Source organism: Hyla sarda, chromosome 5 (genome assembly GCF_029499605.1).
Source record: "Hyla sarda isolate aHylSar1 chromosome 5, aHylSar1.hap1, whole genome shotgun sequence".
NCBI lineage: Eukaryota > Metazoa > Chordata > Amphibia > Anura > Hylidae > Hyla > Hyla sarda.
Window position 1 is genome coordinate 234,162,187 of NC_079193.1, and position 23,587 is coordinate 234,185,773.

Here is a 23,587-nt window from a genome sequence, read left to right on the forward strand (position 1 = left end):
CAGGGCTCTGTGCACTGAGGACAAGCAGAGCTCTGTACACTGAGGACAAGCAGAGATCTGTACACTGAGGACAAGCAGAGCTCTGTACACTGAGGACAAGCAGAGCTCTGTGCACTGAGGACAAGCAGAGCTCTGTGCACTGAGGACAAGCAGAGCTCTGTACACTGAGGACAAGCAGAGATCTGTACACTGAGGACAAGCAGGGCTCTGTGCAGTGAGGACCAGCAGGGCTCTGTACACTGAGGACAAGCAGATATCTGTACACTGAGGACAAGCAAGGCTCTGTGCACTGAGGACAAGCAGGGCTCTGTACACTGAGGACAAGCAGGGCTCTGTGCACTGAAGACAAGCAGGGCTTTGTGAAGTGAGGACAAGCAGGGCTCTGTGAACTGAGGACAAGCAGGGCTTTGTGAAGTGAGGACAAGCAGGGCTCTGTGCAGTGAGGACAAGCAGGGCTCTGTGCACTGAGGACAAGCAGAGATCTGCACACTGAGGACAAGCAGGGCTCTGTGCACTGAGGACAAGCAGAGCTCTGTACACTGAGGACAAGCAGAGATCTGTACACTGAGGACAAGCAGAGCTCTGTACACTGAGGACAAGCAGAGCTCTGTGCACTGAGGACAAGCAGAGCTCTGTGCACTGAGGACAAGCAGAGCTCTGTACACTGAGGACAAGCAGAGATCTGTACACTGAGGACAAGCAGGGCTCTGTGCAGTGAGGACCAGCAGGGCTCTGTACACTGAGGACAAGCAGATATCTGTACACTGAGGACAAGCAAGGCTCTGTGCACTGAGGACAAGCAGGGCTCTGTACACTGAGGACAAGCAGGGCTCTGTGCAGTGAGGCTCTATGACACGCTCCCAGCTCACTGTATTTGGTCTCCTCACAGAGACACACAGGCAATAGCTACACATTTATTTATTTTTTACCAATGTTTTACAAATATAAGTATAATGTTATTATCTACATTATATAAATAGTTTTTGCTAACGACAGGTACACTTTAAAGTCAAATTATGAAAATTGTGTGAAATAGATTGTTCGTCTGTTTTTTCAACTTCCTGACCACCTCCAGTCACTACAAGCAGGCCAAAGGGGCCTGGGGATCCTTTGTTTCCAGATGGGAATACCCCAATAGGAAAACACTAATACTAATATTACAATTTAATTTAAAGTGCAACTGTCAGACACCTCTGCTAGTAAATCTTCCATGATTATGTAGTAAAAGTAGGCTGCAGTACAGAAAACTTTGTCTAGTGCTGCAGACACATTTACATAAGTATAAGTATCACAATAAGAGTAAAAGGCAATAATAAGGGTCAGTGCCAAACCACTGTTGTGGTTTTTAACAATTAGTCCTTGTACTGAGGGGGCGGGGCGTGATGTCACAATACTCTGTGCCCCTGTATCGTGAGTTATCAGACACGGAGCGATCTTCTCAGTGAGGCTGAAGACAAGTGGGTGCTGCAGGAGAGATTGCGGGGGTCCCCAGCAGCGGGACCCCCACGTTCAGGCATCTTATCCTCTATCCTTTGAATAAGGAATAAGATGTCTAGGGCCAGAGTACACCTTTAATACTTAGAGTGATCTAGGCTATCAATGCTCCAAATGTTTCACAATGGCTCATGCAGTATGATAAATCTGATGATCTTTAGACCAGTCTAAACTATTTTACCCACTATTGGTTGACTTACTTTGCATACATTTTTTACAAAACAATGTTGGCTAAATTTTGGAACATGCTGAAGCATTTCAAGCCATGTAGCCCTTGTTGCTAAGGTACACCCATTCTTGAGGTAAGAAACCAACACATGAATGCAAGGCACAGAGGATTATTCTTTTTGGCACATTTGCTTCTAAACGTGATGCACTGTATATGCCAGAAATACACCAAATATTGCTAATTTAATGGCATGACCTAGTACAAACACATTAGTAAATCAGGTCCCTGTATTCTGGAGAATCAGAAACTTGGAGTAAATATCTTCACTGAGAAGCAAAATAAATTGAAGGTTAAACTAAATTCACAACATGTTTGTAATGTATGGTCAGGCATATACCAGAGATAGCATTTCCGATTAGATTCCACCCAAAGAACAAACATGTTCAATCTTTTGGCGAAGTCCGGAATTGGAATTTCCTCCGAGGAAATGATGCATTGTGCATGGTGAAGCAAAATCCCATTGAAAACAATGGGGGCTGCTGCATAGTCCTTTTTTAAGCTGGATTTCTCCGGTGTGCATGGGCCCTTAGACTTTGTGTGTCTAGGATACATTAGGAACCCACTGCTTCAACTGTATTGAGAAACATTTAAAGTAAAGCACTTTTCAATATAACTGCATGATTTCTGATCACACTCTTTGACAGACATATGAGACTGTATAGGCACTCATTTTCATATATCTGTACGTTGGGATGTTTCTGTCATGTGTCACATCAGAATTTTTCCTTTGGTTTTGCATATTAATCTATATTAATATATGTGACACCAGCAATGCCTAAGTAGCTATTTACAATTCATGTGATGACGATAAGGCAAACATAGATAGTAAAATAGTTCTTGGCAACAAAAAAAAACCTGTCATTTTCAATAAAAAAAAGATAAATGGCAAAATTGTGTTTCTATATCTAAAGCTTTTAGCCGATTTACATGGAAAACAACCGGAATAGGAAAACTGTCAACAAAGTTCATTATTTCCACAGTAACATCACCAAAATCCTTTCGTACAGGCTGATAAACAAGAAAATGACATGCATGCACTAAATAGCAAAAGAGATATAAATCCAAATAACTAGTACAGAATCAATATATTTTAAATAATTAAGCATGCCAATTAATACCTTGTGCCCAAGCTTCCCTTCTAAACATTGGCAACTATAAAAAAAAATGATTGGTGCACAAATTATAACTTTACACATAGCCATTTAATGCATTTCAAATCTAAAACTGATTGAAGTTTAGCAGTAGGGATACAAAAAATCATTGTAATAATGGCCTGCTCTGAATATTTTATGGAAATCAGAGTCATTTATTAACTGTAAGCTCTGTATGTAAGCAAGAAAGTTAATGTGACCATAAACATTTTTAATGTGATTTACCACGGAGGCTGCCTCATAAAAATGCAAAATCAAATTAAAAATAAAATGTAAAAATCTTTGCCTCATTAAATCCCATGGATTGCTGTGAGGGATGGAGAAGGACACAAGTTTATGATTTGCTGTCGATAATATAATTTGCCGGAAAGTGTGTGTGTGTGTGGGGGGGGGGGGGGGGGGACACAAAATGGTAAAGATATTAGTGAAGGTATATTTCAATAAAAAAATTAAGAAGTCAAACAACAATCTCTGTTTAATAAAAATCCATGAAGTCAATGACATCTGTCATAACTTATGCTTCGGAATAAAAAATGCTAACTGATTCCCTTCACTGTCTTCATCTACAGGACCATTGCTTTTTGTAACTGGTCTGGATAGCAGTTCTCAGAGCTCCTGTCACAGATGTAAGAGTTCATTAGAAGGAAATAAAGGAGCACTAAATCTAGAAATGAAAGCCAATAGTCTTTAGGATTTTCTGCATACTCCTCGAAAAACACAGGTTAAAGGGGTTATCCAGCATGAGGTGATTTTAGTACGTACCTGGCAGACAGTAATGGACATGCTTAGGAAGGATCTGCACTTGTCTTGGGGCTAAATGGCTATGCTGTGAGATTACCAGAACACTGTGGGTAGCTTTTTGTGAACTGGTATTTCCTGTTTGAGTTTTTCTTTTTTAACAAGCCCCAATCTCTCTGATCAGTGTTCGTTTACTGAGCCTTCAAAAGATAGGAAAACATAGCACCAATGACTAAATCATTTATGTGCTCCTAAAACTTCATCATTGTCGGCAGCACAGAACCACGTGCAGCCTATTACAATTATATTGTAATATCTATTTAGATTGGTCGATCTTTAAAGGTCTCAAGGGAGAAATAGTTTGGATTTGGTTTTGTTTCTTTTCTATATTTTCTGTGTTTGGTGTTCTATTGAGGAGGAGACTGATGATCTGGTTTTGACAGTCATGACTGGTGTCTTATAAATTGGTACATTCCCAATATAAAGATAAGACCATAATTTTATACGCTATTTTAGTACACTCAGCAATAGCAAAAAACTTGAAGTCTTCGAACGTCCCTAATATAACAGAAGTCCTAAATTCATTAAGCCATGTATGCATAATGGAAAGACTAAGACTGGATAAAATAGATAGTTCAATGTTATTAGATACGAAACAAAGAATATGGGATCATTGGATAAAGGAAATAAAAGAGATAAGAGCGGTTTAGAGCAGTTTAAAGTGATGCTTTCAAACATGTTATCGATATAGAAAACATTTGGAAATGAGAGCGAACAGGACAGAAGGGAGTATGAAAATAGGTGCGAATGTGAGTATGCTGGTTTGTTTGGATCAGTATGGTAAGTAAATGAGAATGAGTAATCGTGCCCTCCCGTTACCCCCCTCCCCCCCTAGTTAGTAGGTTGTATGTTGATATGTATTACCTGTAATGTACTTTACATTAAAACCTACATTCCCATGGCAATTTGACAAAGTATGAGAATGGCCCTGATGAATGAGTGACCAGGATTTAACATAGGTGCAGAACCTATTGGCCACACACACCTCCCTAAGACCTCCAGGGGGTCTTCCCAAAAAAGAGCACTGCACCCTGGTAAAATCCTGTCAAACAAACCTGAAAAGTGAAAACAGTGATAGAAAAAAAAAAGGAGGCAACTGTTTCTGAGGACTTCATCAGTATAAAGAAAGGTGCTGATTGGCTGGGTGAGAGGCCTTTGATATGGTTCTGAAGAGATAGTGTTTCTCCTTGTGGAGACCTCTGGCTTGCGTAAAAATGCTGGCTTTCTAGTGCCACCTGTAAACAATAGCTACTCTGATAGTCATCCTATGTTATAGTCATTGAATAACAGGGTAGCTAACGCCAATAAGTAGCACTAGAGAGCCGGTTTTCTTCCTCCTGCTTGCATTTTTTTTAGTCCCAGGAAACACTGCCTGGCCTATAATAATCCAATTCCTTAACCGTATTCTATTATCTAAACTATAAAACAGAAAAAATAAAATTTACAAATGCTTAGATTATTTCTAATGAATGGCTATGCTCTTGTACAGTGGGGATCAAAAGTTTGGGCACCCCATGTAAAAATTTGTATTAATGTGCATAAAGAAGCCAAGGAAAGATGGAAAAATTTCCAAAAGGCATCAAATTACAGATTAGACATTATTATATGTCAACAAAAGTTAGATTTTATTTCCATCATTTACACTTTCAAAATAACAGAAAACAAAAAAATGGTGTCTGCAAAAGTTTGGGCACCCTACAGAATTTATAGCATACACTGCCCACTTTGTAAAACTGAGGCCTGCCAGTGTCATGGATTGTTCTCAATCATCATCTGGGAAGACCAGGTGATGTCAATCTCAAAGGTTTTAAATGCCCAGACTCATCTGACCTTGCCCCAACAATCAGCACCATGGGTTCTTCTAAGCAGTTGTCTAGAAATCTGAAATTGAAAATAGTTAAGAAGATAGCAAAACGTTTTCAGATGTCAATATCCTCTGCTCGGAATGTAACAGTAACAGTGGAAGTTAAAGCAAGATCTGGAAGACCAAGAAAAATATCAGAAAGGACAGCAAGCAGGATTGTGAGAAAAACAATTCAAAACCCACGTTTGACTGCACAATCCCTCCAGAAAGACCTGGCAGACACTGGAGTTGTGGTACACTATTCCACTATAAAGAGATAATTGTACAAATATGGTCTTCATGGAAGAGTCATCAGAAGAAAACCTCTTCTACGTCCTCACCACAAAAATCAGCGTTTGAACTTTGCAAATGAACATATAGACAAGCCTGATGCATTTTGGAAACAAGTTTTGTGGACCAATGAGGTTAAAATTAAACTTTTTGGCTGGAATGAGCAAAGGTACGTTTGGAGAAGAAGGGGAACAGAATTTAAAGAAAATAACCTCTGTCCAACTGTTAAGCATGGGGGTGGATCAATTATGCTTTGGGGTTGTATTGCAGCCAGTGGCCTAGGGAACATCTCACGAGTAGAAGGAAAAATGGATTCAATAAAACTTCTGCAAATTTTGGATGCTAACTTGATGCCATCTGTGAAAAAGCTGAAGTTAAAGAGAGGATGGCTTCTACAAATGGATAATGATCCTAAACACACCTCGAAATCCATGGGGAATTACATCAAGAGGCATAAACTGAAGGTTTTGCCATGGCCTTCACAATCTCCTGACCTCAACATAATTGAAAATCTATGGATAGACCTTAAAAGAGCAGTGCGTGACAGACAGCCCAGAAATCTCAAAGAACTGGAAGACTTTTGTAAGGAAGAATGGGCAAAGATACCTCAAACAAGAATTGAAAGACTCTTGGCTGGCTAAAAAAAGCGTTTACAAGCTGTGATACTTGCCAAAGGGGGCAGTACAAGATATTAACTCTGTAGGGTGCCCAAACTTTTGCAGACACCATTTTTTTGTTTTCTGTTATTTTGAAAGTGTAAATGATGAAAATAAAATCTAACTTTTGTTGACATATTATAAGAATGTCTAATCTGTAATGTGATGCCTTTTGGAGATTTTTCCATCTTTCCTTGGCTTCTTTATGCACATTAATACAAATTTTTACCTGGGGTGCCCACATTTTTGATCTCCACTGTAACTGTATTACTAATATGCCAATAATTACTAATAAAATATAATGTATCTTCCAGGTGAAAGCATAATGTTCCATAGTGCGTTTTTCTCTGCGACTTAACCTTTGGTTTAAAATGATAAAAACAAGAAATACATGTATTTTAACTGGCCAAAAATATTTTTTTTAGCAAATTCTTCTGAATCATGTGATTTAAGCTGTAATGGAGACCTAAAGAATATAAAAACGAGACAACTATTCTAGCACTAGAGAATGGCAACAAAGTAGAAAAATAGGGGATTAGAAAGAAAAGTTTTAGAAGCACAACATCATTTCTTCAGGCATTTCCTTGTCTGTCCACTTAACCCATTTCGGTACTTTAATCCCTAGTGAAATCCTTAGGTCTATGGTCACTAGCTGATTCATATACTTAATTGGTTGTGACTGGGAAAAAAATGACACATGATAGAAAGTGAATGCGGCGGCATCAACATGCATAGTTCCCTCCAGCAACTTGTAACCTTTCTTTGCCTTCTTACATCAAACATAGATGATAAGGCTTCACGATGAAATGGCCGCAGCAGATTTTAATTTAGTTATCTGCAGGAAACCAAGTAGAACAATATTTTCTATGAACAGCGATGCCGGGGAGAGGAATCTAGACTCATAAACTGCATTGCATATTATGGTAATGTTTTATAAAATTTCCAGAAAGGTAATTGTTTATATAATGGGCTAAATATACATATCCCGACTTTGTGATAGGCAGAGCATTCACTGTCACATTACAATCAATATTAGGAAGGATTCTATGTAAATTAGGATATATTGAGGAGAGGTAAAATACTATGCGACGTGGAGCCTTCCACTTTCTTGTCAAATGAACCAGAAGGAATAGCGTAATTGTATTAAGAGCTTGCGGCACATACAGTAGAATAGCAGGGGGTAAGGCTATACTGGGCCTATTTTATTACATTTATTTCAAACTGAAAAATGAGAAAAGTATGTAAAAAAATTATAGCTATTTGAACAAGCATAATACCTACCAAGACCAGACAGAGCTAGTGAATCCCAGTATCTCAAAATTGTGGCTAACATATTATCTCATAATAGGAGCAAAAAAATCAATACACCACAGACTAGAGTGAGTGTATTGATTCACTCTAGTCTGTGGCATAAAAAGACAGCTCCATAAAACCGTACGTCTGGTACACAATCCCCAGAACTAGACCAATTATCTTATTACCTTATAACAGGTAGAGTGATACCTCTCCAAAATACTTATTCAGACCAGGTTTTGTGGCATCTTCAGGTAGTCACTATGCTACTGCAATCACACCTACTATGAAATGATTGACAGCTGGGGATCCCCGATATCACTGCTCTGCTCCCTCTACACACTAAAGTCTCGCAAGGCTAAATGAGGTTTCATTCACAAGGATAGCGCTGTTTCTGGGCCTGCACGAGATTTTGGAGCAAAGCAATGATGTCAGAGGAGCTCTGGTTGTTAACAGCGCCAGAGTAGGCGTGGCTACAGTCTGAAGCGCAGTGACCACCTGGGGATGCAGCAACATCCCGGGGACTACTTAGAGCCTTATAGCATACGGTGCAGGACAACTTTGAAACGTATTTTCATCACTATCACTACCAATCCTGAGGACAAGGTAAGAGAGATGATTTTACCCTATACAACCTGTTGCCATTAGATATATAGAGTAAAATCTGAAGACAGGTTCCCTTTAAATAACAAAAGTATGTAAAGAGGTTTGAATCACCCCTATTCCAACTTGACCTTACATACAAGTACCTGGGTCTCAGTTGTCTTTCACTTCCATTAGTGTTCTAATGGAGGAAGTGGGAGAACTGCAGGTGCCATTCAATTTTTAGGTTCTGGGCATCGCTTGTCTTTGCAATTATATTAATTAACTTGACACACAAATTGGTTAAATACAAAAGTACACTGAAAACCCTTTTTTTTAGCAACAATAAGTTACTAGAAATGAATGTGATGCCCCATTTCAACACATATCATTAGTAGGATGCTTGCTGTTGCAACCTACTGGCCTAGAACAGATCAGGCCTCATCAGACTGCATGTGATTTATGGTAGGGGAAGCCTCATTATTAGCAGCTTCAGTGTGGAGGGTTATTGTTTACACTACATTTAACTTGCAACAGTTTAACAATGAGCAATTCCCCGGTGAATAGTCTGCGGTTTCTATCATACTGATTTACAATACAGAATGATAAAGTCCTGAAGAATGCAGATTGAAAAATATTTCAAGGGTATGAAATGTCTTGCCCTGCCAGGTGTACGGTCAGCAGGACAGGAGGATGCAGCTACATCAATCTAGCTACAGAATGCAAAAGCTTGTGATAGTCAGCAGTGGTTTGCATGCAGAAAATCTGCAACATATCTGCAGCAAGGATGTGTAATTCCTATTGCCCGACGCCTAGGACATGCAGTTCCGGGCGCCGGGCAGATGAATTTTTCCGGCCCTTAGTCCTGCTTCGGGCAAGCAGGGCCAGATCCACTATAGAGGAAGCTGGAGGGCTTACCTCTGCTTCTCTGGTTTCTATTGCTCTGTCATTGATAGAGCCTGGCTGGACTAGGCTCTATCAATTGATCGCAGACCACACAGATCAATGTAGTTCAATAGAACTCTATTGATCTGTATGAGGAATCTAATGATTTCTCTTAAAAGTCTAATAAAGTGTAAAAAAAAAAAAAAAAGTTTTAAATAAAAGTTTAAAAGACACACATTAACCCATTCCATGTTAAAAGTTCAAATCACCCCCTTTTCCTATATAAAAACATGTAAACATAATAAAACTAAACATATTTAGTATTGCTGCGTGCGTAATTGTACGAACTATTAAAATATAACATTATGTATCCCATACGGTAAATGACGTAAATGTAAAAAAAAAATACCAAACCACAGAATTGCAATTTTTATAGTATCCCAGAAAAAAAAAGTTAAAAAGCTATTAAAAAGTCAGATCAATACTAAAATGGTACCAAAAAACAGATTATGGCGCAAAAAATTAGCCCTTTATTTTTTTTGGTTCTTAGAATATGTTATTAAAAAATTAAAAGGTATCATTATAGTAGGTAGTTATGGCTATTATAGGGCGAGGAGGAAAGAATGAGAGTGTAAAAGTGAAAATTGGCCCGGACAAGTGGATCGTCATGAGGGACAAGTAGATTTTGCTCCATTTTAGTCCCGTGGACAAATAGTTTTTTATTACATTTCCACACCCCTACTGCAGGCACATTCACAGTGATAAATCTGTACTGAGTCATGCTGATTCTGGTGCAGATGTGTCACAGATTTGCAGATTCTGGTGGAGGAAAAAAATAATTAGTGGAAATATATAGACTGTCTAATAGACTGTCTTAGTATTTTAAGTATTAGTTATTTTAAGTGTACTTTGTACACTTAAAGTGAATATATCATCTGAAAATAGCCTACTAGGGCTAAGCCGAGACTTCCTGTTCTGTACACATAATTTCCCAGTAATGCCTTCTCAAGAGCACAGGGAAAGGTGACACCAGTGGAAAGATAACTCTGGATCCACAACCATTCACAGACGAAATCAGAATGTAGAATCCCTACAGAATATGTAGTATATAGAATATAAAGGTCTCCAATTCATTTAAATGGGACAGGTCCCATTTATTGCTGTCTAGGGTCCATGGGTCTTGCTGTAAAGCATATCACTAAATGCTGTTAAAAACTCATACAAATTTACAAATAGCCTACTAGGGCTAAAACTAAGCCGAGACTTCCTGTTCTGTACACTTAATTTCCCAGTAATGCCTTTCTTCTCAAGCGCACAGTGAAAGGTGACACCATTAGAAAGATAACTCTGTGTCCACAACCATTCACAGACGAGATCAGCATCCCTGTAGAATGTAGAATCCCTACAGAATGTGTAGAATATAGAATGTAAAGGTCTCCAATTCATTTAAATTGGACAGGTCCCATTTATTGCTGTCTGTAGTCCATGGGTCTTGATGTAAAGCATATCACTAAATGCTGTTAAAAACTCATATAAATCTACGTAAAAAAAACTACAATAGAAACAGATTTGAAAAAAGGGACAGGTTTCAGTAACAGAAAAGTATCCACTCAACACATTCCTTTAGGGTGCGTTCCCACAGGGCGTATACGCAGCGTATTTGACGCTGCGCAAAATGTATGGCAGCAGCGGGAAATACGCTGCGTATCCCTTGCTCACTATACACACAGGGCTTTCCGGCGGCAGCCCTATGTGTGCAGTGAGTTTTGGAGGCGGGGCCGTGTGCCGGCGTGGGAACGCACCCTTAAGGTTTGCTAAAATTTGGTGCATGTTTGGTGCATTAAGACATGCCTTCTGTCTGCAGAAGTCATGCACACTTTCCTGTGAGCCACGTCCCTTGTCATGCGAGGTGCAAAAGTGTCTAAAAAGTATCCAAACACATTTAAAAAGTGGTGCAAGTTTTTGGCACAGACAGTTTAATTTATGTTCCCCAATAAGTTTCTTGCTGTAGATCTGCACGTATGTGGAGAATGTATGGGTAGTTCAGTAAGATATTTAGTAAAAATAAAAGTATAGTTTAGAGAATAAACAAGGTTTCACTTTTTTTTTTTTTAGAAATTCATAGATTGCATCATACTCTGCACTCTCTTTGCTGAATCAATCATAGGGTACATTCACACGTACAGGATTTGCTGCATATTTTTGCTGCATATTTTCTGCTGATCTTGCTAATCTTTAAGGTTAATGGGAAGGAAAATCAGCTGCACGAAATATGCAGCAGATCCTGTACCTGTGAACATACCCTTAGAGTTACCACTTAGAAGTTTTTCCAGAAAACTGCCACTGCAGTTTTTGAGCCAAAGCAAGAAGTGTATTCAAAAGGAATGAGAAAAAGGGAAGGACTTCTACTTGGCGAAAACAACTGTCAAATAGAAACACAGCCTGTTATAGCGCTGTAGCGCGAAACAGCACTGTCGCCTGCAGCAGCTACCCCGTGGATTGGTTTTCTGTCCTATCTTTAAAGGGGTGCTCTGGTGGCAAACAATTTTTTTAATCAACTGGTGCCAGAAAGTTAACCAGATTTGCAAATTACTTCTATTTAAAAATCTTAATCCTTCCAGTACTTATTAGCTGCTGTATGCTCCACAGGAAGTTCTTTTCTTTTGAATTTCTTTTCTGTCTGACCAGTGTTTTCTGTTGATACCTCTGTCCATGTCAGGAACTGTCCAGAGAAGGAGCAAATCCCCATAGCAAACCTCTCCGGCCCTGTACGGTTCCTGACATGGACAGTGGTGTCAGTGGATACACCTCTCCGCTGAGTAACATTTTATTTTGTGGGATCTGAAAGGCTTAAGTATTGGTGATGCCAGTTCCCATCCCAAGCCTACACAATGTACTGACCTAAGGCTTTCGGCTCCATATATTATTTCTAGCACGGCAGCTGTGCAGAACAGCTGACTGGTGTAGTGCTAGGTGTCAGCCTACCCTACCCTGTAGAAAAGCCATCAGTGGGTTATTCCTGAAAAATCCCTTTAAAGAGTACCTGTCACCAAATAAATATAGTGTTCCTTGTGTAATTAGCAGACACTTTCCCATTCACTTGCTTTTAAAATTATCAACGTAAATATGTTTAAAATGTAATAGAAAAATCGAAGACTAGGTGGAACGCCTCCCAGCCTGGCAGGAGACCAAACTCAGCAAGTGCTTCTTCCTGCACTGAGCTTGATTGACAGCTGCACAGAGCCTCACTGAAAGCTGCACAGACTGAAAGCTGCAAAGAGCATCATTGAAAGATACACAGACTGAAAGCAGCATAGAGCCTGAAGTCTTCTATTCATCACAGCACTGCAAAGATGTGATGGCAGAAGTGGTCCCCCAGCAGGCTTCAGTGATGTCATGCCTGTTGGGGAACACCCACTTTCTCCTGCTGGGAGACTGCACTATGTGAGCATGAAGAGCAGTAAGATACAGAGCTTTTAAAAAGCTCTGACATTTTTTTTAATGGCGGGAAGAGTGTTAGGAGTAGTTAGGGAACATAGTCCAAGTTAGTTTAAAAAAGTTTATTTGGTGGCAGGTACTCTTTAACATCCCACCATCGTTCAGTTTTATTTAGCTGTTTATAAAGCTTATGAACGGTATGAAAAAGTGTTCCTTACTATCTGAGTCTCTTATTGACTTGTTTATGTTTTATGTTAAAAACCAAACATTTTGGGCAGTTCTATAGTTTGGTGACTTGTTGATAAGCCAGGAATCTCAGGATGAACACTGTGATTCTTCCTAGATACACAAATGATCCATAGAAACATGCGTATAGCGATCAACCAATAATGTCTTTATTAAACATATATGCAAAGAAGACATACATCTAAAAACATTAAAATGCTGAGAGGTATAAGGTAGGTGGTATGAATGCTGCTGGTAAAAACCGACTAACGCATGGAGGCTGAGCACATGGCATACAGATTAATGGTGCAAAATAGCGGTAGTAAACATTGACCCTGGTGATTACAGTACATACATGGATAGTAAAGTGGTAAAGTGCATCAAATATACAGGTCACAGGGTCAGAGTGACAAGGGATAAACACAGTGTATGCATCTTTCAATAGTAAAAATCATTCCCATAGTGGGAGCATAGAATATGCAAACCTCCCCAATCCAACGTTTCACTTAAAAGGCTTCATCTGGTGTCAGCTTACCCTACCCTGTAGAAAGGCCATCAGTGGGTTATTCCTGAAAATGTATGTACTGTAATCACCAGGGTCTATGTTTACTACTGCTATTTTGCACCATTAATTTGTATGCCATATGCTAAGCCTCCATGTGTTAGTTTTTACCAGCAGTATTCATACCACCTACCTAATACCTCTCAGCATTTTAATGTTTTTAGATGTATGCCTTCTTTGCATATATGTTTAATAAAGACATTATTGGTCTATACGCTTGTTTCTATTGATCATTTGCTTAGTCTGCTTTGGGCGTAGATCTATTACATTAGGGACATTGCTGTTAATATTCCTAAATACACAAACAAATCTTAAAAGCAATACAAACTGCATTGTACCTGTAAGGCTCTTTTTGTTGGCCGAAAATGGGCTCGTTACCTGACGGGTCCCAACAATTCACTATAATGGGGTCCAGATGGACTCGTTATTTTTTAGCGGAGAGTAGCGGGAGAAAAATTTGTGCGAGCACAAATTTTTCTCCAGTTATTCGCTATCCTAAAATAACAGGCTTCACACTGCCGGAGACAAATGTAAGTGTGAAAGTAACCTAACACAATCTATGAGGGCATTCTGCAATTAAGATGCCCAACAATTGTTTGACTTGATTTAGTCAAATTGCAGTGGATGTAAGTTTGTACAGTTTTCACATTTGCACCATTAATTTGCATTGTTACTGAATGTAAATATATTTGAACTATAAAATATACAGCGTTGAGTGAGCCATATATAAAAGGCACTATAACTAAGGATAAACTCACACCTGCCCCTACGTGCTCCCATATTTTCAAGCATATTTCCATTTTGTTCTATTAGACTTTACCATCAATACAAAAATGAGAACACATTTTAACATATATAGATCTACTACATTAGACTCAATGGAAAAATGTCCCTTCCAACAGTATAATAAAATACGCTCTTTTCCTGCCTGATGAGAAAATGTAAATGATAAGTCATCGGTCCACGGAGCTCATGTGTGGTGAGATGTGCAATATTCACAGCCTACAGCACTGCGCAGGAAATACATCAGATGGACAAATCATCGCAATGTCAAAATAATGCCGTACTATTAACCCCCTCCTTCAGCAGCGATTTTTGGCAATGGCAATTTTATATTATCTTCCTGCTGTACTAAGAAATATGTTTTTTATAAGCTTAATTTTTGTGATACAAGTTGTCCCACTTTCAGCTCTGAGGAATTTTATTTCTATGGAGTTGGTGGTGGACATGAGACGTTCTGTAAGTCAGGGGCATCTACCAAAGTTACTTAAAGGGGTACTCCGCCCCTAGACATCTTATCCCCTATCCAAAGGATCGGGGATAAGATGTCAGATCGCCGGGGTCCCGCTGCTGGGGACCCCGGGGATCGCTGCTGCAGCACCGCGCTATCATTACTGCGCAGAGCGAGTTCGCTCTGCACGTAATGACGGGCAATACAGAGGCCGGAGCATCGTTACGTCACGGCTCCGCCCCTCGTGACATCACAGCCCGCCCCCGTCAATACAAGTCTATGGGAAGGGGGCGTGGCGGTCGTCACGCCCCCTGCCATAGACTTGCATTAAGGGGACGGGCCGTGACATCATGAGGGGCGGAGCCATGACGTCACGCTGCTACGGCCCCTGTATCACCTGTCATTACGCACAGAGCGAACTCGCTCTGTGCAGTAATGATGGCGGGGTGCCGCAGCGGCGATCCCCGGGGTCCCCAGCAGCGGGACCCCGGCGATCTGACATCTTATCCCCTATCCTTTGGATAGGGAATAAGATGCCAGGGGCGGAGTACCCCTTTAATGGTGTCCACTGTGTGGAATAAAAAGTTTGAAAATCGATTTAGAATGTAAATCTTTGAGGGATTTCTCCACCCTATGGACTGAAAGAACAAATGAAAGTTTTAAGGATTTAGCTATACTATAAAAGGACCCCTTAAAGGGGTACTCCCGTGGAAAACTTTTTTTTTTTTAATCAACTGGTGCCAGAAAGTTAAACAGATTTGTAAATTACTTCTATTAAAAAATCTTAATCCTTGCAGTACTTTTTAGGGGCTATATACTACAGAGGAAATGCTTTACTTTTTAGATTTCTCTGATGTTATGACCACAGTGCTCTCTGCTGACCTCTGCTGTCCATTTTAGGAACTGTCCAGAGCAGCATATGTTTGCTATGGGTATTTTCTCCTGCTCTGGACAATTCCTAAAATGAACAGCAGAGGTTAGCAGAGAACACTGTGGTCATGACATCAAAGAAATCTAAAAAGTAAAGCATTTCCTCTGTAGTATATAGCCCATAAGAAGTACTGGAAGGATTACGGTAAGATTTTTTAATAGAAGTCATTTACAAATCTGTTTAACTTTCTGGCACCAGTTTATTAAAAAAAAAAAAGTTTTCCACAGGAGTCTCCCTTTAAACTCTACCTCCTTGTGTAATTTATTGAATAAAGACTTCTAAGGAAAAAAAGGAGTCTTTTTCCCCCTCCCTGAGCACTTTTTAAAATAAAAATAACTGTAAACCCAATTATTGGTTGGGGCTTTTCTGAGCATGGAAATATGGTTATATATATTTTACTTAGTATATTGGCAGTATATTTTACTTAGTATATTTAGCCCACTAAATGCTGTGGGCAGCATCTAAAGGGTTAATAGTCTGAGATCAATTGCGGATATACAGCAGGACATAAAGCATCTAGTACTTGTAGGCTACATTTACACTACAGAATCTCCAAACAAGAAATTCCGCTTAGAAATTCCTGGTGTATCAGCCTCCCATTATATTCAAATGAATACTGCTACATCTTGTACACTGCATAATTTCCGCTGCCGAAATTCTAATTCCGGACTCTGCCAAAATAAATGAGGGTTAGTTCCCACTACAGAATGTAAGATTGGGTCTGCAATGGGCTATGCCGAAATTCACTGGTGGTAAGACCATGAAGACATGCGCAGTCACTACTGACAGTAATGCAGTCCGTGTGGATTTCTGCTGAAAGAATGAACGTGTTGGGAGGCTGCTGCACCGGATTTCCCTCCATTCAGAAATTTCGTAGTGTGAATGTAGCCCAAACACATTCACTCTTTCAGCAGTGCATGGACTGCATTGCTGTCAATGGTGACTCCATATGTCTGAGCAGTTCTGATGCCAGTGGATTTTGAAGGGGCCCGTTGTGTGAATGTACACTAACTATTTATGTGCTTGTTTTTTTTAGCACTTCCATGAACCCCACCATGACATGTGAGTTCAGGAAATAGAAAAGGTTATGATATTCACATTTTCTCACTAACTCCATTTATCATGAAGATGTAATCTGGAAGAATGCTTTGCCCATTGCCTTCACATTATAGGTTAATTATAATAGAAATCTAGCACAAAAGAAAAGAATCAGGCTGCACTCACCACCATAGTCCATAGTGCTTTAATTCAGAGTCCATTCATTGGGGTACATGTTGAGGGTGCTTACAGCAAAGCGAGCTTTGCTGTAAGCACCCGCAACATGTACCCCAATGAATGGACTCCGAAATAATGCACTATGGACTATGGTGGTGAGTGCATCCTGATTCTTTTCTTTTGTGCTATATTACACATGAAGTATATTTACTAGCAGGCTAGAGCACCTCCACACAGTGCTAATATACTACCACTACTTGCATGCACCTGGTACACTGGACGACATAGATGATATATGGTAGTGCCAGTTCATACATTCTATTGTGGTCTCTAATAGAAATCTAGTTTATTTCAAAACAGATTTACAGTATTGTGACCTTAAAATATGTACTGTAGCCTATCATCCTGTTGCATCCAAAAGTCTGTGAAGCCTAAGTGTGGTAGGTTTTAATTAAACAGATAAAATGTAGAAAACACTAACCTGATAGGTCTGATAACATCACGTACACAAAGTCCAATTCACACAACGGAACAAGAGAGTCCGGCACTGCTGACCACTAAACTCGCAGGCACCGGCTGCACCACGTGGAACACTTTCGGGGGTGCAATCCAATAAAGCATGTAAAAAATACGTGAAGTGAGAGTGACGAAAGGATGCACTTACCTGTCTCAGCTTGCTTGAAGAAATTTATTCATACACAGCATACTAAAGTACAGCGTATAGATCTGACGAACAGCAGCCCGAGGAAGTGCGCTTGGGCACAGGAAACAGTTGGCCTTGTGAGGCCGCTCCTCTGCTTCTACCCGCTGACTTTTGTACAGTCATGGCCGTAAATGTTGGCACCCCTGAAATTTTTCAAGAAAATGAAGAATTTCTCACAGAAAAGGATTGCAGTAACACGTTTTGCTATACACATGTTTATTCCCTTTGTGTGTATTGGTACTAATCCAAAAAGGTAGGAAAAAAAGCAAATTGGACAAAATGTCACACCAAACTCCAAAAATGGGCTGGACAAAATTATTGGCCCCCTAACTTAGTATTTGTTTGCACACCCTTTGGAAAAAATAACTGAAATCAGTCGCTTCCTATAGCAATCAATAATTACACCTCACCTTACACCTCTCAGCCGGAATGTTGGACCACTCTTGCTCAGAACTCTCCAGCGCTTTGTTGTCATCCATTTCTGGGGGCTTTTTTACATATATTTGAGGTCATTGTCCTGCTGGAAGACCCAAGATCTTGGATGCAAACCCAGCTTTCTGACACTGGGCTGTACAGTACGACTCAAAATCCATTGGTAATCCTCAGATTTCATGATGCCCTGCACACATTCAAGGCACCCAGTGCCAGAGGCAGCAAAACAACCCAAAACATCAGTGAACCTCCATCATATTTCACTGTAGGTACTGTGTTCTTTTCTTTGTAGGTCTCATTCCGTCTTCGGTAAAAAGTAGAATGATGTGCTTTACCAAAAAGCTCTATCTTGGTCTTATCTGTCCACAAGATGTTTTCCCAGAAGTATTTTGGCTTACTCAAGTTCATTTTGGCAAAGTGTAGTCTTGCTTTTTATGTCTCTGTGTCAGCAGTGGGGTCCACCTGGGTCTCCTGCCAGTGTTTAATTTCATTTAAATGTCCACGGATAGTTTGCGCTGACACTGATGCTCCCTGAGCCTGCAGAACAGCTTGAATATCTTTGGAACTTTTTTGGGGCCACCATCCGGACTATCCTGCGTTGACACCTTTCATCAATTTTTCTCTTCCATCCACGCTCAGGGAGATTAGCTACAGTGCCATGGGTTGCAAACTTCTTGATAATGTTGCGCACTGTGGACAAAGGCAAATCTAGATCTCTGGAGATGAACTTGTAACCTTGAGATTGTTGATATTTTTCCAAAATTTTGGTTTTCAAGACCTCAGACAGTTCTCTTTTCCTCTTTCTGTTGTCCACGCTTAGTTTGGCACACAATGCAAATACTAAGTGAACTTCTCTCCTTTTTATCTTCTTTCAGGTGTGATTTTTATATTGCCCACACCTGTTACTTGCCCCAGGTGAGTTTAAAGGAGCATCACATGCTTGAAACAATCTTATTTATCCACAATTTTGAAAGGGGGCCAATAATTTTGTCCAGCCCATTTTTGGAGTTTGGTGTGACATTGTGTCCACTTTGCTTTTTTTTCCTCCCTTAGTTCCAATACACACAAAGGGAATAAACATGTGTATAGCAAAACATTTGTTATTGCAATCCTTTTCTGTGAGAAATTCTTCAGGTGTTCCAACATTTACGGCCGTGACTGTATGCTGTTTATGAATACATTTCTTCAAGCAAGCTGAGACAGGTAAGTGCATCCTTTCGTCACTCTCTCTTCACGTATTTTGTACATGCTTTATTGGATTGCACCCCCGAAAGTGTTCCACGTGGTGCAGCCGGTGCCTGCGAGTTTAGTCGTCAGCAGTGCCGGACTCTCTTGTTCCCTTGTGTGAATTGGACTTTGTATAGGTGATGTTATCAAACCTATCAGGTCAGTGTTTTCTACATTTTATCTGTTTAATTAAAACCTACCACCCTTAGGAATCCTTTCGTCACTCTCTCTTCCCGTATCACCTATAAAAACATTTGTTCCTCCTTCAGGGGATAGGTCTGTTACTACATGCAGTGGTACACTTAATTTTCAGTGCGACATGTTACAAAGTAAGAGATAAGCAAAATTGTGCCTCTACATACAGAAAGTGTTAGACTTCACCTTCTATTACTTGCTGAGACAGTTTAATGCCTGAAGAGCTGCTGAGCCTGTAACTAAGAATCACAATAGTTTGTGTTTTACAGTTTGATCTATCCTCCAGACCAAGGCAGCCTGCTCCGGAGAGGTCACTTGTTGTTTTATCAAGGACATTGGCTGTAAAAAGAAATTAGCAGGGGGGGTGTGTTACTACATTTATATGGTTTTCAGTGTCTACTGAACAAATGCAAAGCAACTATCTTCTACATGTTCTATGGACTGTTTGCATATACACTAAAGGCTATTTTACAACCAATTTAAAATAAGTTAGGTAAGCTTTTACTGTGTATATACTGTAGCTGGCATGCTAGTCTTTGCATCTTTATGGCTATAAATTACACACATATACTGCGTGTAGCTTTGATCCATGGAGTAAGTCCATGACTGTAAGTCATCAGCTAGTTGACAGAATAGGCATAGAAGAGTGCGTAATCTGCAATAAAGTGGAACTAAGTCCTATGTACAGCCAATGACTAGATGTCGGCTTATATGTGAAGTATTGTGAATTTATAATATAAAAAAATACATTGTACAGCAGCTAGTGTATATGAAACAGGTAGGTAAGCAAACTATCTTTGGTAAATAAACTTACCTCTGTTAACATGGAAAATGAAAAGGCCCAACCTAAACTTACCTAAGTTCTGTTCTGATCCACTGGATATATCCATTATCCCATCCCCAGCAGCGGGACACTGGCGATCTGACATCTTATGCCCTATCCTTTGGATAGGGGATAAGATGTCTAGGGGCGCAGTACCCCTTTAAAGGTTTGGCATCAGATTTCAATCTTGACCTTAAATGGGCACTTTTAATATGTTGTTACTGATTAAATATAATTGCTCACATTTTTTTGAATATTTAATAAAGAAAACGGCTCCTGAAAATCCCACCACTAGGGGTCCCCATGCCTACTGGGACACTAATCAGTCCTGCAGCAGCATCAGGCTTGTCCATGAGTCATGGACAAGAGATGACTCATGGACAAGGCTGCATGAGCAGACACATAAATAATCTCCCACCACCACAAGAGAGGACACACCCCCTTCCCCTGAGAGGATTTCTAACACTGTGAGCTAATGAAAATAAATATTTTAATAATAAATATAGGTGATAAAGGCATAACAATTAGATGTGTATGGTCAGGATTAGGTACTGAGTAACTTATTATTATAATTTTTTTTGTGGAATCTGACTGGTATGCTTTCATGAATGTCCTTTTTTCTAGTTGTGATAGTAGTGGCATCATTAGAATCAACATACTTTGTATTAGTAATATTAACTTTATATGTACCTGGTTATAAATTACAAGCAATAATTTACCAATGATGGCTTAACAACAAAAGTGTTCAAAAAATATACAAAATAAAAACATAAGCAAATAAAACCCACTGAGCTATCTTGCCACCTTTAAAAAGAAACTGATCTTGCATCTCCCTAAGCTTAAAGGGGTACTCCACCCCTAGACATCTTATCCCCTATCCAAAGGATAAGGGATAAGATGTCTGATCGCGGGGGTCCCGCCGCTGGGGACCCCCGCAATATAGCATGCGGCACCCACCTGTTTCTTGTCCGGAAGCGCTGGAGGGTCTTGGTCCCGTTCACGGGAAGGGAACTTGCATTGAGGGGAAGGGGCGTGACGTCACACGGGGGCGGAGTCGTGACGTCACGCCCCTTCCCCTCAATGCAAGTCTATGGGAGGGGGCGTGACGGCCGTCACGCCCCCTCCCATAGACTTGCATTGAGGGGACGGGGCGTCACGTCACACGGGGGCGGAGTTGTGACGTCACAGACTTCCGTTCCCATAGTCGGGACCCAGACCCTCCAGCGCTTCGGGACAAGAAACAGGTGGGTTCCGCATGCTATATTGCGGGGGTCCCTAGCCGCAGGACCCTCGCGATCAAACATCTTATCCCCTATCCTTTGGATAGGGCATAAGATGTCTAGGGGTGGAGTTCCCCTTTAAATTATAGGACAGATTTATAGACTACCATAACCAATATGACAAACTCTTGCTGCTGTTAGACCAGGTTACATAGTGACTGTATCATGGTATTTATCAAACAGAGAGGTTTGCTCAAGATGGATAACAGTTTTAATTTAGACCAAAGTTGTCTAGGTATAGAAGTGCCATAAACGTCTGCCTTAGGCTACAGTCATTCGCAGTTATGGGTTATGTCAGAAAGGGGTAATTTATAGCATATTCTAAATGATGATACATTTACCATCTGTATAAAAAATGGACATGCAATAATTGTAACCGGATGAAATTGAAATGTCTAGCTGTATGCAAACCACAATTTGTTGTTTTTTTACAGCTATACATAAATTTCCTAAAGCATAATTTGTTTTCTTAACCATTACCCGATAAGGACTGCAGAGCAGGAATATCTTAATGATATCTTCATAGGATGGATACCGATACATCAATGAAAAGCAAGTTGGTAGAAGCAAATAAGAAGTAGGCAACAATTCACAGAAGAGACTTATTATTACTCTTCCAGATTGCTGCCATGCCTCTACCGGGAAGCAAATCAGAAGACGCCTGCAGGAACTCTGGAGTGTGATTATTCTCCACAGCAATTGGCTAATAATTGGAGTTCTCACTTTCTCAGCTCTCAAAGGATCACATTTTTTTATCGAAGCAAAATTGCAATGCTATGATGTGTCTTCTGGGATAAGTTGGCACACTCTGAATAGACCAAGCTGATTTTTTTTAAGACACATCCAAACAGGGACAAATTGATTCTGTCAAAGTATTTTCCAAGATGGGAGTGGAAGCCAAATGTAAATCTGAGCCAAAACTAAAATTCTGGAGTCCCATAATTACAGGCTTACAGATATATCAGAAGCAAACCTTTGCTGAGCAGAACACCTCTAAAACGATGCTTACAGAAGCAATGAAACAAAGAAAGAAATACGATTATTCTAAAAGGACTGGAGACATGACTTAAAGGGGTACTTCGGTGGAACACTTTTTTTTTTTTTTTTAAATCAACTGGTACCAGAAAGTTAAAACAGATTTGTAAATTACTTCTATTAAAAAATCTGAACCCTTCCAGTACTTATTAGCTGCTGAATACTACAGATGAAATTCTTTTCTTTTTGGAACACAGAGCTCTTTGCTGAATCATGAGCACAGTGCTCTCTGCTGACACTGTCCAGAGTAGGAGAAAATCCCCAAGCAAACATATGCTGTTCTGGACAGTTCCTAAAATGGACAGAGATGTCAGCAGAGAGCATTGTGCTCATGATGTCAGCAGAGAGCTCTGTGTTCCAAAAAGAAAAGAATTTCCTCTGTAGTATTCAGCAGCTAATAAGTACTGGAAGGATTAAGATTTTTTTTTTAAAGAAGTAATTTACAAATCTGTTTAACTTTCTGGCACCAGTTGATTTAAAAAAATTAAAATAAATAACTAAAAAGTTTTCCACCGGAGTATGTGTTGCCAAATAAGAAACATTCGGCCCATCTAGTCTTCCCAATATTTTGAATACTATCAATACTTAGTCCCATGCATGCTTAAAATTACCACTTAAAGGGGTCCCAGGGATGTGGAATTCCTATCGCCCGACGCCCGGGACTAGCAGTTTTGGGCGCCGGGCAGGTGAATTTGTCCGGCCCTTAGCCTGGCTTCGGGCAAGCAGGGCCGGACCTGACAAGTGCGGTGGCGATCTGCAGTCTGTATGGAGCGGGCTGCCGACTCCTGCCCGCTCCATACTCTGCCGCCTCCGACAATAAAAAACTGTTTCCTCAGAAGCAGAGCAGGGGAGATGAGAAGCTGTGTATTTGTCTTCTCTCCCCTGCTCTGCAGACGTGCAGGGGGAGATGAGGGGGCGTGGCTTCTTGCTCCCCGTGTAGACCTGCGTCCTCTGCCTTCCCTCCCCCCAGCTATAGCTTCGGAGAGCTGAGGGGAGGAGGCGCGTCTGCACGGGGAGATGCATGCGGCGCTCTGCAGTATGTATGGAGCGGGCTCGGGATTTCTGCCC

General features: G+C 40.4%; 1 protein-coding gene across 5 annotated transcripts in view; it reads right to left on the reverse strand.

Moving 5' to 3' along the window:
* Positions 1 to 23,587, reverse strand: part of DCDC2 (doublecortin domain containing 2) — a 195,970-nt gene that overhangs the window by 50,099 nt on the left and 122,284 nt on the right. For 3 of the 5 annotated variants that reach the window (XM_056521305.1, XM_056521302.1, XM_056521303.1), the window contains one exon: positions 19,568 to 19,720. The exons of the other annotated variants lie outside the window; for them this stretch is intronic. In XM_056521305.1, the coding sequence (XP_056377280.1) occupies positions 19,568 to 19,720 (153 nt within the window). The remainder of the gene's footprint in view (positions 1 to 19,567; positions 19,721 to 23,587) is intronic. 5 annotated transcript variants of the gene reach the window in all.